Source organism: Sminthopsis crassicaudata, chromosome 3 (genome assembly GCF_048593235.1).
Source record: "Sminthopsis crassicaudata isolate SCR6 chromosome 3, ASM4859323v1, whole genome shotgun sequence".
Classification (NCBI taxonomy): Eukaryota; Metazoa; Chordata; class Mammalia; order Dasyuromorphia; family Dasyuridae; genus Sminthopsis; species Sminthopsis crassicaudata.
The window spans coordinates 303,851,607-303,870,582 of NC_133619.1; the positions used below are offsets into that span (position 1 = coordinate 303,851,607).

At 30.0% G+C, this 18,976-nt stretch overlaps 1 protein-coding gene across 5 annotated transcripts in view; it reads right to left on the reverse strand.

Moving 5' to 3' along the window:
• The window catches only part of SENP7 (SUMO specific peptidase 7), a 135,319-nt gene that overhangs the window by 33,718 nt on the left and 82,625 nt on the right, over positions 1 to 18,976 (reverse strand). For all 5 annotated transcript variants that reach the window (XM_074301052.1, XM_074301051.1, XM_074301050.1 and 2 more), the window contains 5 exons: positions 17,428 to 17,693; positions 15,434 to 15,570; positions 13,820 to 13,936; positions 5,860 to 5,982; positions 1,093 to 1,185 (listed from right to left, as the gene is read on the reverse strand). In XM_074301052.1, coding sequence (XP_074157153.1) covers positions 1,093 to 1,185; positions 5,860 to 5,982; positions 13,820 to 13,936; positions 15,434 to 15,570; positions 17,428 to 17,693 — 736 coding nt within the window. The remainder of the gene's footprint in view (positions 1 to 1,092; positions 1,186 to 5,859; positions 5,983 to 13,819; positions 13,937 to 15,433; positions 15,571 to 17,427; positions 17,694 to 18,976) is intronic.

Here is an 18,976-nt window from a genome sequence, read left to right on the forward strand (position 1 = left end):
AGATCAAGGATCATCTAAAAGATATAATCTAATCCAACTCCCTCATTTTACAAATATGGAACTCAGTCATACAGATGATGAGTGGGAAAGTTGGGAACAGACATTCACTATTTTGGCTCTAAATGCCATTTTATTTCCACTGTATCACCCTTATGCCCTATAAGTCTGCCAGATTTATCTTTCTAAATCAAAAGTAATCAAATCAAATTATGTACCTGTTCAAAAACTTCTACTGCTTTTCTCTTCTGAATCCAGAGGACCTGGTTTCAAATCTTAATTTATAATTACAATCTGTGGGAACAGAGGTAGCCTCATGCCTTCTATTAGACTGTTACCTTATGCATAAAACACACGAAAATGGCCTGAACAACTTCTGGGGTCCCTTCCAGATCATTGTAATTCTATCATTCATATCACATAGCTCTCCCATAATACAGATAAACCATGAGTTTTTACTTGTGTACATAGACACATCTGCACAAAATGTTTCCTCTACCAGCAATGCCCTTTCCCCATTTCCATCTGTCAAAACCTTCCCCATTATTTCATATCCTTGTTACATCCAACCTCTTTTAGGAATACTTCTCTAATCCTCAGCTGGATATGATGGCTGTGGCCTCTAAAGCCTCTCTGCTCCTGACACCGAGGCAGCTCAATCTTTGTCACTTCCACTTCTTTAGGAGTTCTTGCTATGAGAAGGTTTACAAAATTTATATTATGACTACTGGATAAATATATATTATAAAAACTGAGGAGAGACTCTTGAAAAGTCTTACTATATATTCAGAGTCAGGGCAACATTCCCTTCCCCCTTTGAGCAAGAGGGTTCAAAAAAATCAAATTGTTTTCCCAAAAGTTCTTTTGAAATGTTCAATTCATTCCACATCACACTGAGTTCTAGAACAAATGAATTACAATGTAGTATATACAAAAATATGTGTGTAGTATATTTAGCATACTGACTTGTTTTTGTGAGGACATATTAAAAACAGCTGAAAATTTAGAAAATGACATATTTTAATGCACCTAACATCTAAAAGAACCACATCTTCTAAAAACTCTCTTTAAAAAAAATAATATAGCCAAACTTACGCCTCATTTACAGGTACAAAGATATAATCTTTATTAAAGATGTTTATATGACGAGTCCATGTACGTACTCTTTTATGTCTTCTTTGTGCCATTCTGTGAATATGAAAAAAAAAACAAAAACATATTTTGGTTCCATAAATCAGTCACTCACAAAGCATCTGTTAAGTTCTTAAAATGTGACAGGATTTTTCTTTAATGTTTTGGAACTTCTGACTTACTGTTTTTTAAAATCTCTATACAATGTCTTCCATTTTAGCAAAATCTTTTGGGTAACATTTCTTTTTTAGTTTATTTCCTTCTAATAAGCTAAATACAACAATTTTAGGCTACCATACTTAAAATAATTCATAACTTATACCCCTAAACAAATAACTACTGCAACTTGATCGTTAAAGCAGGCATTGTAACTTTATATATAATAGCAGTAGATTCAATGACATTATAAATATGAGATTAGGCACTTCATGATATGTACATCTCACATACAAACTTACTCAGTAATTAAAAAAATCTCAAAGATATGCTTTCATCATTAATCAATTGCCAATAGCAAATAAGGGAGAATTCTGTTTTCAGGATATAATATCGAGGGCATCCAAGTAAATTATTAACAGACTCAATTTGTTTACATAGAACAAATGTTTGGGGGTATATTGTACTTAATAACAAATTACATAGGCAGAATTTTCAGAAGATATTTTGTTGTTCCAAAAGCACACTGTTGATGAAGCTGTGAATGAGTCCAATAATTCCAGAGATTAATTTGAAACTATGTTCCAAAATCTACAAAACTGTATATATGCCTATACTCAGAGATGCTATTAGTAGGTGTATACCCAAAAAGAACAAAGAAAGAGAAAAAAAAATTTTAGGAGCTCTTTCGTAGTGGCAAAGAATTGAAAACTGAGAGGATACCCATCAATTGTGGAATGGTTGAATATATTATAGATGGCAAAAGGGATAAAATACTATTGTTTTATAATTAATGATGAAAGTGATGATTTCAGAAAAATCTAGGAAGACTTGCATAATGCAAAGTGAAGTGAGCAGAACCAGGAGAACATTTTATACAACAGCAATATTGTAAAAATAATCAATTCTGAAAGATTTAATAACTTTGATAATACAACAATCAACCACAATTCCAAAAGACTCATGATGAAATATGCTATCTACCTCCAGATAGAAAACTGGGACTCAGAGAGCAGATTAAATCATATTTACGTTTTACTTTTTCTTTTTTGCTTAATTTTTCTTGGAACATAGTTAATGTAAGAGTTAGTTTTGCATGTTTATACATAATTGTAATGAATTAGGGTTTTTTCCTTCTCAGTGGATAGGGGACAGGAGGGAGGAGGAAGTGAATACAAGAACTGGAAAAAAAAACTAATTTTAAAAAGAATAAAGATACATGAAAAAATAAATATTATTGTGTGTGTCTTTCTCCATTTGCTATAATTTTAATTAAAAATAATATAAATTATTAATAAAATGATTAAGAGCTTCCAAAACATTATATTGGTAATTTGGAGTAGAGTGGCAGTTAGGGGAAGGAAGATAAAGAAGAATACTAGTAGTGAAAATAGAAATCCTCTTTTTACAATCAATCACAGTGAAATTTGTGGAAGAATAGAAGAATCAGTTAAAATACATGTTCAGAATTATTGGAATGAAAAAAGTGGGATGAAAAGAAATAGAATATGTCATTTATCTAATGAGGGGATCTTATGAGATGTCCCATAGAGACCATAAAAAAGAATGCATGTCTATTGGAATGGGGTAAATAAAAGTGTGAAACTGTGAAGGCAATGAAAACTTGAGATTTAGCACAAGACTAAATTTTAAGATTTAAACATATGTTCTTGATCATAAGTACTAGACCAGAGAATGTAGATAGATCAATAAAAATTCATCATTTCTCTTGGAAAACAACTCCAAAATACCTACCATGTTAATGGTAGGTCATTAACACCATCTACATAAGTAAAAAATTACAGTACATACTTTGAGATTCAGGATATGGAAGCATAATATCAACTACAGACAAAGTAGTGACAGTTTCTTCCTGTAAAGACAAAGATCAACTGACACAATAAAAGAAAATTGTGGTGACTATACTATGACTAATGATAAGGCCTCACTATAAATAGCACTAAAGGTGACCAAAAAGAAACCATCAAAGAGTTCCAGTCTTCTAGAGAGATTGGCTTCAATTTTTGTTTCATGTAATAGGCACCATAAAAAGTTACTGTGCTTTTATTTACTGGCTATCAAATCAATTTAAAGTATATCAGATATGAAATACAAGTGCTTTCACAAGGATTTTTTTACTTCTTGCCAATAATTGTTTGGCATACAGTAAAAATAATATTTTCTATTTAGCTTAATTAAATTCAACCCAAAATACAAAAGGACCCAATTTTAAAGGACTAATTCTATAAAGTAGTATAAAAACTGAAAGTTTGATAAAACAATATTATTGAGCAATTTTTACAGATATAAGTAGACTACCGAAAAGAATTTACTTGTTATAAAATATATGTATCTATGTCTATGTGTGATAAAGAAATCTCTAAAAAAAACAGACAAGTAAAGAGGACATTATTATAGTGGAGAGTCTTCAGTTCAGGTAATGTACTAAGCACATTTCTCAATAACTATTTCCGCTCAAAGTGAGTAGCACTTCCTTCTCTGAACTAACAAAATTTGAAACCATATTATATAATAGTTTATTTTGTTTGCTAATAATTTAATAATGTTTGCCTTGACTTTTCAAAAAACTTTTAAGCTTTTCAAGAGCAAAAGAATATCTTATGCTTTCTTTATTATTCCTAAAAATGCTACTTAAAGAATAGATGCTCAATGCTTGTTGATTAGCTGGTTGGCGAAATCTGGCTCCATATCAGGAAATTTGATTTCATGTTAGTAAAGAAATAAAATTCAAGATCCAAATGTTATTTAAATTAAATTTACTATATTTGTAGAAAAATAAAATAGTACAATATCTATTTTTAAAGGAAATCAAAATACAGTCCCTAAATAATACCATTAGATACCGTTAAAAATTTTTACTCTTAAAAAAATATAATGGAGCAGAATCTAATTTGTCTGTCTTAGTTTTTCAGGGGAAAAGAATCCATTTAGGTAAACACCTCAGAAGAAAACAAACATAAGCTATTACCATCAATATAAAAAACAATTTTATGTACACAAAATTTAAAATGCTAAATTATTAAAAGTCTAAAATGCTAAATGTATTTTTATATCACCCTTGCTTAGGGGAGGAAGTAGAGGGAGGGAGGGGATAATTTGGGAAAATGAATATAAGGGATAATGTTATAAAAAAAATTACTCATGCATATATACTATCAAAAAAAATTTATAAATAAAATTTTAAAAAAATATTACCCTTGCTTCATGTATTTATCTATCTATCTCTACTCCCAATTTTGACAAGAAAATGTAACTGTTCTCTTTATTTTATCCTGGAAGGGCCACCCTATCACTAATATTGACAGTTATAATCTTTACATTTCAAAGTAGGATTTTAAACATATCATGTAACAAAGTATGATAACACTCTGTGTGTGTGTGTGTGTGTGTGTGTGTGTGTGTGTGTGTGTGTGCGTGTGTGTGTATGTTTAGGGGCATTAATTACTAGGCCTGTGGTTTGGGGAGAAAAGCATTCAATCTCTATTTTACTAAGTTCATTCTAAGCATACTACTGTACTTCTACAAGTAAAATGACATGATATGAACAACATTAAAGAAAAAAGTAACAGTTTCACACAAGTCTCACTACATTTAAACTTATCACTAATTTTACTTATCCAGGTGACTGTTTCAAATCTTTTCTTTATAGTGGCAAAGAACTGGAAACAGAGAGGTAATGGATTCAAGATGTAGAATGAAATATATAATGTTCCAAAAGTCTTAGTATATAACTGTATGTAAAATTTATCTTGAGATACTTAATATCCATGTTTGGTCATAGATAATGTAGAAATTTGTTTTGGTATACTATGAATATACAAAGATTTTTATTATTCTTGTTTTCTTCTAAGTGTTTAATCATTATGGATCATAATTATCATCATCAAAATTATGGAAAAATAGATACAATCATTACTGATGAAATTATAAACTAGGATTTTTTTTGGCTAGCAAGTACATGATAAAATTATAGCAATACTTATGTTCTCTGTTCCAATAATTCCACTATTGCAGTATGCTCAAGAAATATTAATAGGAAATCTACCTATACAAAGATTTTCATATGATGTTTAAAAACTGAAAACAATGGGCAAAAGTAGAAATTAACCAATAAATTGTTGTACTTTAATGCAACATTATAATGTATTTATGACCAACAAGTATAAAAAAAATATATATATATATATAAAAATATGTGATGTTTATAACTTTCACGTTATAAAAATAACTTTTAAACACTTATATGAAGAATGCAAAGCAAAAGAAAATTTAAAGAATTCTAAAACTATGTAATATACTATGACCACATAAATAGAATAAAAGTGAATAAGAATGAATAGAAAAAGAATTCTAATGAAGACTTAAAGGGAGTGGCTGAAAAATGATACTCTTTGAACTTAAAATAATATAAATTAAATAGGTTAGATGTTCAACGTTGATCTTTTAACAAAATATTTTAAAATGCTGATTCGCATGAAGCAATGTTAACTCAGGATTCAAAAAGAAACACTAAGAAATAGCAAAACAATATAATACTTATGAAAGTCAACTTACGAAAGGTTTGGATTTTCTTCTATTGAATTATTTTCTTTTCTAGTCAGGCATTTGTAAAAGAAGCTGCTAAAAATGTGGCTTCGTTCAACAAGTTCATCTGATGCTTTCTCCAATATAAGATATCTACAGAAGTAGAGTAACACCAAAAGAAATCATTTATGACTTGAAAGTTTTGACTTTTAACTCAGTCTCTTATAAAGCATTTTATAATATATACTGAAAAATATAAGTTTTAGAATTTAATAATATATAGCTAAATATCACCCTCTTCCAAAAAAGATCTAGAAGAACCAGAATTGCTCAAAGTCTTCTTGAATAAATTATGGAATTCTAACTAAAAAAAACTTCAAGATAATTTCCACACAAAACATTTTCTTTAGACCAATATGTTTCTTTTTATTTCAAGAATTTTTTTGAGTAAACTAAGGACTTATTTTAAGTCCTTACCAACTAGGAAATTAAGAATATTTATCAGCTGTTTTCAGTAGTTTATTAAGGAATAAAAAACATGTTCTCAAAAACAAATAAATACCTTTTAACAAAAAAAAATCAAATTAAATAAGTACATTTAAGCATCAAAGTAAAGTCCAGAGTAAATAATCCAAACAGAACAGTAAATTCAAAACTAAACTGAAGACTAACCAGACTTCCCTTTTTTAAATCTTCCCATAAAAGATCTTATTTAAAAGATAATTTTGAACCATTTTTTCCTCTTAAAATATAAGAATGAAATGATTGCATGAATAAATTCTGCAGCAACTGATTATATCAAGGATAATGGTGTCAGTGGACACAAGTAAAATCAGGACTACTCCTACTAAAAAGAAAATGTAGCAAGCCAATCTGAAATTACAATATTTATTTAATCATGGAGCTAGGAAGTTGTTTGCATTGAAGAGATAAAAGAAAACTTTCCTCATAGTGCTCTTTTATATTTCATCAAGGTATTTCTGTCATTTGCTTCCTATGCCAAATATTTGTCAGCTATAATTATCACATCTATGTATATTTCTTTATTTTCATGCTGCCAAAAAAAAAAAAAGAAAAGATTCTACTTTAATTACCATATTCTAATACTTCTTCAAGTATCTGTGATTTTGTCAGAGAGAGTACTCTTTAATAAAAAACATATATCTTTAAGACTTAGTAAATGGTCTTAGAGCACTGTTCTAACTAAAAAGTTTATCAGGTTAAGCAAACTTGGCAATTACAAGCTTCTTTGGTCTTCCAATGATAAGATAATAGAGCCTGATATCTTGTAAGGACCAAAAATCTCTCCAACTTGATAGTGCATGCTCCAGCATCCATTCTGTTGGAATAGTCTTTCAGAACCTGAGGTTCCCGCTATACCAAAATGAAAGCTCTGATTGGGAAATATGTGCAAAATAAGATTTTAATAGAGGGAAAAATATGTGCAAAAAGTTTTATGCTCATTATTTCATCTGACCTTTACAGTATGAGACAAGTTTCAAAATGCTTTCAAGCTTTAAAAAGCCTTACTACTTAGATAATCTTATTTGATCTTCACAAAAATCCTGTGAAATAAGTATTACATCTGACAGATGGTTCAAGTGACTTAATTGATGATAAAGCTAATAAGTGTCATAAGGGAGACAGAGCTCAGATATCTTTGGTTCCTAGTCTATTTCTCTTACAACACAGCCTCAATTTGCCAAATAGTAATAATACATACCCATTTAATGTTTAATGTATTTAATAAAAGTATGACCTCCTCTTTCACCAGAAATCCTACTTTTCTGCACAGGAAATCTTGCTGTTTGAAAAGCTATATCAGCAGAAGACAGAGAGCATATCAAAAGTTTAAAGACCACCCTATCTAAATTCTAGAAGGACACAGGGAAATTGACCAAAGCAACTTTTCAAAGTGATTTCCTAATCTAAAGAGGGGCTATAATCTACATCAAAAGGGAGAGTTCCTGCTATAAAAAATAATGAATATGGAGGAAGATGAGAAAACTTACACAACGCAAAGTAAAATAAAAAGTGGGGAAAAGAATATAATGACCAAGATATTGTAAAAAGAAAAAACCACCATTTATTAAATATTCAAAAATGAATACTGTGAAAAATTATATGCTTGACCCCAAAGAAGAGTGTAGAATATACCTCCCCAACTCTTTCACAGAGGTGGGAGGAAGGAGAGTATCCAGAGATGTAGAACATTACATAAAATGCCAGGTTTTTTTTTTTTCAATATACTGATGGGTTTTGATGATGTTCTATTTTCTTTTCTCTTTCTCTTTTTTTCTTTTTTTTGGGGGGGAGGGGCGTGTAGGGTGGTTTGAGAGGGGATCCATTATAAAGGATGGTTTTCTGAAAGAAATAAAGACCACAGAGAGTATTCTAGGTAATAGTTTTTTAAATCCTACAAAATCTAATTTTTTAAGGAAGATTACCCACACTAACAAAAATATACATCCTTGAGATTATCCCTTTAGCATCAAAGAAGACAAAGAAATACTGTGGAACAGATGAAACTAGATCTTATTAAATAACCAAATATATTTTCTCAATTCAAAAGCACAAGCAAAATCTGTAATAACAATACAGTGAATACAAAAAGTAAATTCTAAGTTTTAATCTTAGCAAGGGAAGAAAATCTCATCCTGTTTAAAAGTGAAAATTAGGATTAGATGCATATGTCCATATAAAATATAAAGAGACATATTTCTAATTAGATCAATGATCTATTTAAAAGATCACAAAATTATCGGAAATTCAATGATTTGCAACTGTGAAGACAATAGTCAACAAAATAAGTTATGGAAAACAAAATAAGTTAATTCAATTACAGAAAAATAAGGAGGTTTTGTATGACAAAAGCAATGCAATTGGAATTTTTGCAAAAAGCAGACTAAGGAAACTCTTTACTGTAAATATTTGTTATATAAATTTGAAGTCAGATGGATTTAACAGAAAAGAAGTTACATTCAAAGAAAGTGCCATAAAGTTTATGAAATTAGCAATTTATAAAAGAAACAAATTGCTTCTTAAAAGTCACCGGAAATTTTATTCAAAATCTCTAATAATCAAAGAAATTAAGGCAATCCTTAAATGTCATTTTTAACCCATTATGTTGGTACAGAGTTAGAAAGGAAAAAAATTCAGTGTTTATAGAGCACTACAGAAACAGGCATTGCTGAAAGAGCTGTAAACAAAATTAATTTTTTTTGGAAAACAATGTAGTAAAATAACAAATTACAAAACTGTCCAAAAGAGGTTTTCACACGGGAAAAAAAAAAGGCAGGGGCTTTTAATTAAAAAATATTTAAGCTACAGTAGTCATAATAACAAAAAAAACCAAAATAAAAAACCATAAAAAACATAATAACAAAAATCAGTCAATAAAATAAAATAAAATAATTTTAAAGTAGGTTATGTATCCAATAACTGAGGAATAATTTATAAAAAATGAAAATGAAAAATGATACAAAAATGTATCATCAGAACAATATATACAATGATTACAAAAATGTGATAATAAAAGAAATAATAATGGCAATAAATACCAAAAGGAATATACAGAAGAAAAAGTGTTCAATTAAAGATATGGAGCAAATAGAATGTTTTTGTTATTACCTTATTAATTTGTAAAAGTTAATATTCACTTACACATAAATTTTATGTAATGAAATTTTTATTTTCATTTGTCACTTGAATGATTTTATTAAAGGTTACCAAATTTAGATCAAAAATCAATTCTGATTAAAAAAATACAACTAAAAAGATGCTTAATTCCTACAATAATATTAAATTAAGATTTAACTTTTTAAACATTATTTACTCTGCATGTTCTTATATTTTCATTTTTTTCAAACTTTCTTCCATAAAAATTATAGTGGTAACGATAATTGACCATATTTTAGGACATAAAGACCTCAAAATCAAATATAGGAAGGCAGAAATAGTAAATACATTTTTTTCAAGTCACAATGCGATAAAAATTACATTTATTAGAAGACTAGGGAAAAATAGACCAAAAAGGAACTGGAAACTAAATAATCTCATCCTAAAGAATGAATGGGTGAAACAACAAATCATAGACACAATTAATAATTTCATCCAAGAGAATGACAATAATTAGACAACATAACAAAATTTGTGGGATGCAACCAAAGCGGTAATAAGGAAAAATTTTATATCTCTAGATGTTTACTTGCATAAAATAGATAAAGAGAAGATCAATGAAGTGGGCTTGCAACTAAAAAAGATAGAAAAAGAACAAATTTTAAAAACCCCAATCAAATACAAAACTTGACATCCTAAAAATAAAAAGACATTAATAAGATTAAAAGTTAAAAAAAAACCAAAAAACTAGTGATTTAGTAAATAAGACTAAGAGTTGATTTTATGAAAATAGATAAACCTTTAGTTAATTTGACTAGTAGAAAGAAAGAGAAAAATTCAATTGTTAATCTCAAAAATGAAAAGGGAGAACTTTCCACCAAAGAAAAAGAAATTAGAGCAATAATTAGGAGTTATTTTGCCCAATTTTATGCCAATATATTTGATAACTTAAGTGAAATGGAGGAATACTTACAAAAATATAGATTGCCCAGATTAACAGAAAAGGAAATAAATTACTTAAAGAGTCCATCTTAGAAAAAGAAATTTGTTATTAATCAACTCCCTAAAAAAAAAATCCCCAGGGCCAAATGGATTTACATGTGAATTCTACCAAACATTTAAAGAACAATTAGCTCCAACATTATATATATATATATATATATATATATATATATAACTATTTGAAAAAATAGGGAAAAAAGGACTCCTACCAAATTCCTTTTATGACATAGATATGGTACAGATACCTAAACCAGGTAGGATGAAAACAGAGAAAGAAAATTATAGACCAATTTCCCTAATGAATATTAATGCAAAAATCTTAAATAAAATATTAGCAAAGAGATTATAGAAAGTCATCCCCAGGATAACACACTAAGACCAAATAGGATTTATATCAAGAATACAGGGCTGGTTCAATATAGGAAAACTTATTTGCAGAACTGACTTTGTCAATAACCCAAAAACTTTATGATTAACTCAATAGATACAGAAAAAGTATTTGATAAAACTTAACATCCATTCCTATTAAAAACACTAGAGTGTATAGGAATAAATGGACTTTTCCTTAAATAGTTAGTAGTATCTATTTAAAATCTTCAGAAAGCATCAAATGTTATAGGGCTAAACTGGAACCATTTCCATGGCCTATTTTCCCTTAGCTTTCTAGTAAATGTAATTTTTATTGCATCGTGACTTGAAAATCAGGGATGAAACAAGGTTGCCCACTATCACCATTACTATTCAATATTGTGTTAGAAATGCTAGCTTTGGCAATAAGAGAAAAAAAAGAGATTAAAAGAATTAGAGTAGGTAATGAAGAAACCAAATTGTCACTCTTTGCAGATGATATGATGATATACTTAGACAACTCCTAGAGAATCAACTAAAAAAACTATTAGAAGTAATCCACAACTTTAGCAAAGTTGCAGGATACAAAATTAATCCACATAGATCATCAATATACATCACTAACAAAATCCAACAGTAAGAGATGCAAAGAGAAATTCCATTTAAAATAACTGTTGATAGGATAAAATATTTGGGAATCTATCTGCCAAGGGAAAGTCAGAAACTATACGAGCAAAACTACAAAACACTTTCCACACAACTAAAGTCAGATCTAAACAACTGGAAAAATATCAAGTAAATATAATAAAGATGACAAAACTTCCTAAACTAAACTATTTAATGCTATGCCAATCAAACTCCCAAGAAACTATTTTACTGAACTAGAAAAAATAATAATAAAATTTATCTAGAAGAACAAAAGGTCAAGAATTTCAAGGGAACTAATGAAAAGAATGCAAATGAAGGTGGCCTAGCTGTACCTGATCTAAAACTATATTATAAAGCAGTGGTCATCAAAACCATTTGGTACTGGCTAAGAAATAGAATAGTCGATCAATGGAATAGGTTAGGTTCACAAGAGAAAACAGTCAAAACTACAGCAATTTAGTGTTTGACTAACTCAAAGACCCAAGTTTTTGGAATAAGAACTCCGTATTTGACAAAAATTGCTGGGAAAATTGGAAACTAGTATGGCAGAAACTAAACATTGATCCATACCTAACATTCTATACCAAGATAAGTTTGAAATAGGTTCATGATGTAGACATAAAGAATGATATTATAAACAAATTAGAAGAACATAGGATAGTTTACCAATCAGATCAGTGGAGGAGGAAGGAATTTGTGACCAAAGAAGATCATTGGAGATCATTATTGGTCACAAAATAGATAATTTGATTATATTAAGTTAAAAAGTTTTTGTACAAACAAAACTAATGCAGAAAAGATTAGAAGGGAAGCAATAAACTGGGAAAACATTTTTACAGTCAAAGGTTCCGATAAAGGCCTCATTTCCAAAATATATAGAGAATTGACTCTAATTTATAAGAATTCAAGACATTTTTCAATTGATAAATGGTCAAAGGATATGAATAGACAACTTTCAGATGAAGAAATTGAAACTATTCCTGGTCACATGAAAAGATGCCTCTAAATCACTATTGATCAGAGAAATGCAAATTAAGACAATCTGAGATACCACTACACACCTCTCAGTTTGGCTAAGATGACAAGAATAGATAATGATGAATGTGGAGGGGATGTGGGAAAATTAGGATACTAATACATTGTTGGTGGAATTGTGAACGGATCCAACCATATTGGAAAGCAATTTGGAACTATGCCCAAAGGATTACCTTAACTGTGCAATATCCTTTGATCCAGCAGTGTTTCTACTGGGCTTATTATCCCAAAGAGATCTTAAAGGAGGGAAAGGGACCCACACGTGCAAAAATGTTTGTAGCAGCCCTTTTTGTAGTGTCAAGAAACTGGAAACTGAATGGATATCCATCAGCTGAAAAATGGCTAAATAAATTATGATATAGAAATATTATGGAATATTATTGTTCTGTAAGAAATGACCAATAGGATGGTTTCAGAGAGGCCTGGAGAGATTTACATGAACTGATGCTAAGTAAAATGAGCAGAACCAAGAGATCATTATACATGGCAACAAGATGATTATGCAATGATTAATTCTGATAGATATGGCTCTTTTCAACGATGAGATGCTTCAAACCGCTTCCAATTGTTCAGTGATGAAGAGAGCCATCTATACCCAGAGAGACCTGTAGGAACTGAGTGTGGTTCACAACATAGCATTTTCACTCTTTTTGTTGTTGTTTGCTTGTATTTTATTTGCTTCTCTTTTTTTCTTGTGTGGCATGATAATTGTTTAAATATCTATGCATATATTGGATGTAACACATATTTATACCATGTTTAACATATATTGGACTATTTGCCATTTTGGGGAGAGTGTGGAGAAGAGGGGGGGAAATTGGAACACAGGGTTTTTGCAAGACCTAATGTTGAAGAATTGTCCACGCATATGTTTTGAAAAATAAAAAGCTTTAATAAAAAATAATTTTTTTTAATTTTTAAAAAACTATAGTGGTAACAACTGTCATACTGAATTCTACTGTCTATTGGAAATGAAAAAATGAAACTAAGCTGTCAAAATTTTGGTAGGCCAAAAAAAATGAATTTCACAGGATGATAATGACCAATTAGAAAACTGAAGATTCAATAGAAGAAGTCAACAGTAGAGCTGTTTGGGCAAAAATCTTTATCTGTGTGATACTTTTCAATTTTGGCATTAGTGGATATGTCTTTAATGTGACAAGTGATAATAGATTTACATAGAAAAAACTAACAAAACTAAAATCTGGCAAGTTTCTGCTACCATGTTCTAAGAGTGTAGTTAATTAAGATATGTAAAATACCTTTCCCCCCCCTAACCTTTGACAACAAAAGTGAGTTACTATCAAACCTAGAAAAGTATGTTTGGTATTTTACTTACTTAAGATAGAAATCAATGATTACATCATTAAGAAATTCTCCATCTTCTAAGCACTCTAGGTCTTCATTAGTAACTCCTAATCCTCCTTTTGTAGGTGGTGGGGGATATACAATCAACCTAAAAAGTAACAATGAAGTTAAAAAATTATAAATTGGGAATCAAAGTTCTATTAATAAAACGGGATTCTGACACAGAAAAAGAATGGAAATAAGCCATAAATGTTATATTTCTCTTCTTCCTAATGTATCAAATTTTATGCTCAATTTCTTTTCTGTGAGTTTCTTTACAGTTCCTTATAGATAATTCTCATTCATTTATCTCTCTCCTTCTCCCCCCCCCCCACAAATCCATAACAAAGCATAGTTTGTTACTGTAAGGAAAGAGGGTCTTAACTTTCTGGTTGTCATGGACCCATTCATTTGGCTGTCTAGGGAAGCCTATGAACTCCTCAGAATAACAGTTTTCAAACACACATAATTACAAAGAAAAACAATTACGTTTAAATACAGTTATCAAAATATTTTTAGAAATAAGTTCATACACCCAGATTAAGAACTCATACTTTATAGGCTTATCTTTCTTGTACCTAATAGACAATAAGACTAAAATAAATGCTTGAGATCAAAGTCTCCCCAAAGAAAGATACTATATAAATTTCAAAATGTGTAGAAAATAAATCAAATAGAAAAAAAAAAAAAAACTTGAAACAGTTTCTAGTATCTTGAAAATACTAGAAACCAAGCTATAGTAAAAGTCAAGCTCTTTTTCTCTAACTTCCAGTACAAAAGTTCATAAAGAATGACACTTGTGAATTATTGCCCCAAAGCTAGGTTGGAATAGTAGTGAAGGAAGCAGCCAATTCAATGAAGAAGAGTTGCTGGTTTCCTCTATGACCACTCCCTCAGACTCCTTTACCATATCTGAATCCATAATCCACACTTATAATAGCAGATATACCCTTCCAAAGACTCTGACAAAGCCCTCTTTCTCATTTCTCTAACATTCTGTCACTCAGAAACCTCATCTACTCCCAAGGACTTAATTATCATCTTTATGAAGATGACTCCCAGAGGTACAGAACTAGTTCTGCTTTCTTATCTGAGCTCCAGTCCCAGCTGCTTATTAGATGTTTCAAACTGGATGTCCCATAGGCATCTAAAACTTAATGTGTCTAAATTCATTATCTTTTTCCTCAAACCCATTCTTCTTTCAAGTCTCTCCAATTCTTTGCTACCTCTAAACATCAGGTTTGTAACCACAGCATTATCCTAGTAAATAATGAGGTGGCTCACTAGAAAGAGCACTGTGGCTGAAGTCAGAAAGCTATGAGTACAAATGTGACCTCAAAACACTTAAAAACCTCTGTGCCTCAGTTTCCTCATTTGCAAAATAAGGATAATGATAATATCTACCTCCAAGAGTACTGTAACTTATAAATCAAAAGAGAAACAAAATTGCCAAAACATGATTTCACTTTTAGAAAATGTATTAGTCTGAAAAATTTCATTTCAAAAGACAAATTTCCAAAATTGGACACCTAGGAATGGAAACTGCTTTTCAGCCTTAAGCACTGTGCCCACCTAATATAAACAGGATAAGATAATTAGTACATACTTTTTAATTGGTCCAGTGTTTTTTACTTCTTTCCATTCATTATCATCTGGATTTGAAGTAATAGAAAGTGAATAGCAACCACTACCCCTCTTGTGCAAGAGAGTGTAGCTAGGTTTGGTTATATTGGCATTTGAGGCCTACAACAAAGAAAAAAGTTGTTTTTATGACTGTGTACAATTAAATCTTGAAAATACAAAATAAAAACAAAACCTAGGATATATGAGGAAGATACCTACCTGAGTTAATATCACATTAACAATATAGGATATATCTATATCTACATGTATTTGGCAAAATGTAAACAAACTAACTCTTGAGATTCAAATATTAGCTCTAACATTTATTTGAGGTAATCATGAACAAAAAAGCTTCTCTGAGACTTGGTTTCATAATTGTAAAATAAATGTACAATTATGAACAATCCTACCTCAGAGGGCTACTAAGAAAAAAGTTAGTAATCCTTAAAGAATTATATAAATGTGAATTGTTAAAATCTTCACTATAAGTAGATACAATTCAATGACCATAGCTTTTCCACAAGGTAGGCATTTTGTTTCTATGAAAATACTGCTACAATTAAAGTCAGAAGACTGAAGTTCAAATGTCAAGTATGCTTCTCACAACTTGTTTGGTACAAGAGTGATTCACCCAGTCACACAGCCCATAAGTTCTTGTCTCTAAGACAGGCTGGCTATATCCACAATAACATACTACCTCTAATTTATTTTTAAATAAGAGAAAACAAACTACTGTGGCTGGTTAGATTAGCTAGTAGAGCACATAGTAAGGGAAAGGTCATGAATGAAAAATTATCGACACAAAGGTAACAGAAAAGAATATGAAATGCATTAGCTCAGACTCACAGTCACTGTGGAAAAGCTTATGGTGGGTGAGCAGAGTCATATATAGCATAGCATTAGGTAAATTATTCAAATGTATATAAATCAAATAATATTTTAAAAGCAACAGAGGAGCTTATTATTTAAATCCTGTAATGGAACATATTGCAAAACAAACACTCATTTTTAATACACATTTATTATTTTCTTTATCTAGTTTAAAAATTCAAATTTGGGTTTGTTGGGTTTTTTTTTAGTTTTGAGGAGGTTTTTTGTTTGTTTGTTTGTTTGTTTATATATATATATATATATATATATATATATATATATATATATATATATATATATATGTACATAAAGGACCTTGACTGGATATAATGAATTCCTACAGCAGTACTGTTAAAATCTAGAAAAAGTTCTAGCAAAAGTTGTAAAACTCACTCTCTGGAAATCATTTGGTTTCTTTTCATTTCATTCAATGGGTAGAAATGCAAGGAAGAGAAAATAGATGCTTATTAATTGAAAAAAAATAAATTTTAAAAAGAAAAAACAAGCTTCACTCAAGCTTATTAAAATCAGACTAACTTTCCGTGAGGATCCAAAATGGCCTTGAAAAAAATTATAAAAAGAAATACATTAAGATGGCCAAGGAACTTGAGAAATGAAAAGTATGAGCACAAGAAGGAATGCCATCAGAATTAACATGAAATCACTCAACCAGTTGCAAACTTCAGTGTCTTCTGATTCTTCTACTTCTAGTTTCATGCTATGCTAGAATTGTTAGCTCCTCAAAAAAAAAAAAAAAAATGGTCTAAGAAAATAATGACCTGGAAAGCTCCTAAAATACTAGGGTAAATTTAAGGTCTTTGATATTCCCAATTATAAATGGGAGAAGAGGGGTAAATGCCTTTCCTTCTTCCATCTATCATGTAGTCTTCCATAGATTCTCCAGCCCAAAAGAATCAGCCTGAAAATACAGCTGACTATTTTAAGTATTTTCTTCTTCAAAGATAAAATGAATAATTGAATCACACTGACACATAACTAATGTTTACCTGGAGAAGCAGAGAAATGTTTATCTTCTACTAGTATTCAAAAAGTGGCTTAATTTCTCTTATGAAGCCCTTTTTGTTCATAAAATTATCATGCACTGACCTGAGGAGGAGATTCTGCTTTTGTTTCAACAGCAGCCACTGGATTATGGCAGTACTTTGAGGAAGAACAATAATAATCGATAAAAGAGCTTTCTTGTGCAGATAAGCCTTGAAGCAAAGAAAGAGCCTGGTTCCAAGGTAGTGGATGGCAAAGGTCTAATGATCTCGTTTTCCTGCTCACTTCTGCCATCACCTCATTCAGTTTATCTTCCTCCTCTTCTGAAGCTGGTTTGCTCAACTCAAGGAATATGAATTCATCAGATTTAGCTAGAAAGAAAGAGGAACCCATTTTAATCCCTGTTTTCATTTTGTCTCTCACTAAACTTTGACAAATATTGCTAGTAATGGTATAAATTTTGATCTCTAATTTAAAAGAGATTAATTAATTTAAAACATTAATAAAATATTAACAGAATTCATGCCAATCATGCCTATTCCTTTAATTGCCCTATTTAAGAAATTTCTAATGTAACTACAATATTGCCATGTTTCTTTTTATTTTTCTCCTATCAATTAAGATACATTCAAGTGTCTTTCAAGAAACAAAGTGCTTCAATGGTAATCTCTCATTTGACAAAAATTCTTCCTAAACTTTCCCTCTCGTCTGCTATTTTAATTCTTACTCCTTTGAATAAATCTATAGGTACCAAGAGCAAGACAAAAGACTGAGTGATAAACAGTTTGTATAAGCTTCATGAAAAATAAAACTATGCCCACTACTAACTCTGAATTGGGGGAACATATTTCCTAATTAATTTTATCCAATTATGATTTAAATTCACTGGGCTTAAGTGATACAAACCAAACATTAAAGAGAAGAAAGTACCCAGAATATTTATATTTAATATTTCCCAAATAAAATATATTTTGTTTCCATAAATCTATTCATCTGACTGCATATTTGGGGGGGAAAATCAAGAAAGAAGTTTCTTTTTATAATCTATACAAAGCATATAACTTTTTCATACATAAAATTGCAAAAATGTCCTGGAGGGGTTGCTTTAAGCAGAATGTTTTTTGCAGCTGACATAATAAATATGAATCAAATCAAAGAAATAGCTAAGTTCTAGACACTGATTAGGTCAGCAATTATTTCTCAAACTTCTTTATATCTCTTCCTCTAATAAACTCTGCTTTTCATAGTCTCATAGATTTACAGGTAGAATAGAACTTAGACATGATTTAAATCAATCCTTTTATTTTACAAATAAGGAAATTAAGGCCTAAAGAGGTGAAATTTAAGTGTTAATATTTAAACCCCAGTTTTTTTACTCCTTATCAAATGCTTTGTCCAAATGACTGCACTGTGAGTCAGAAAAAGCTAAGTTCAAATTAAAGTCTCAACACTTGTATCTACAAGACCATAGAAAAATGACTTTGCTTCAATTTCCAAATCTGTAAAACATGAAAAACAATACTCTCTATTTCATATAACAATGAAGTAAACATTTCACAAAACTTAGCCTATTATATATATATTATATATAATTATTCCTTTTCCTTGGCCTCTCTGCTTGAAGGGTTTAAGACTATCAAATTTCCCACTAAGT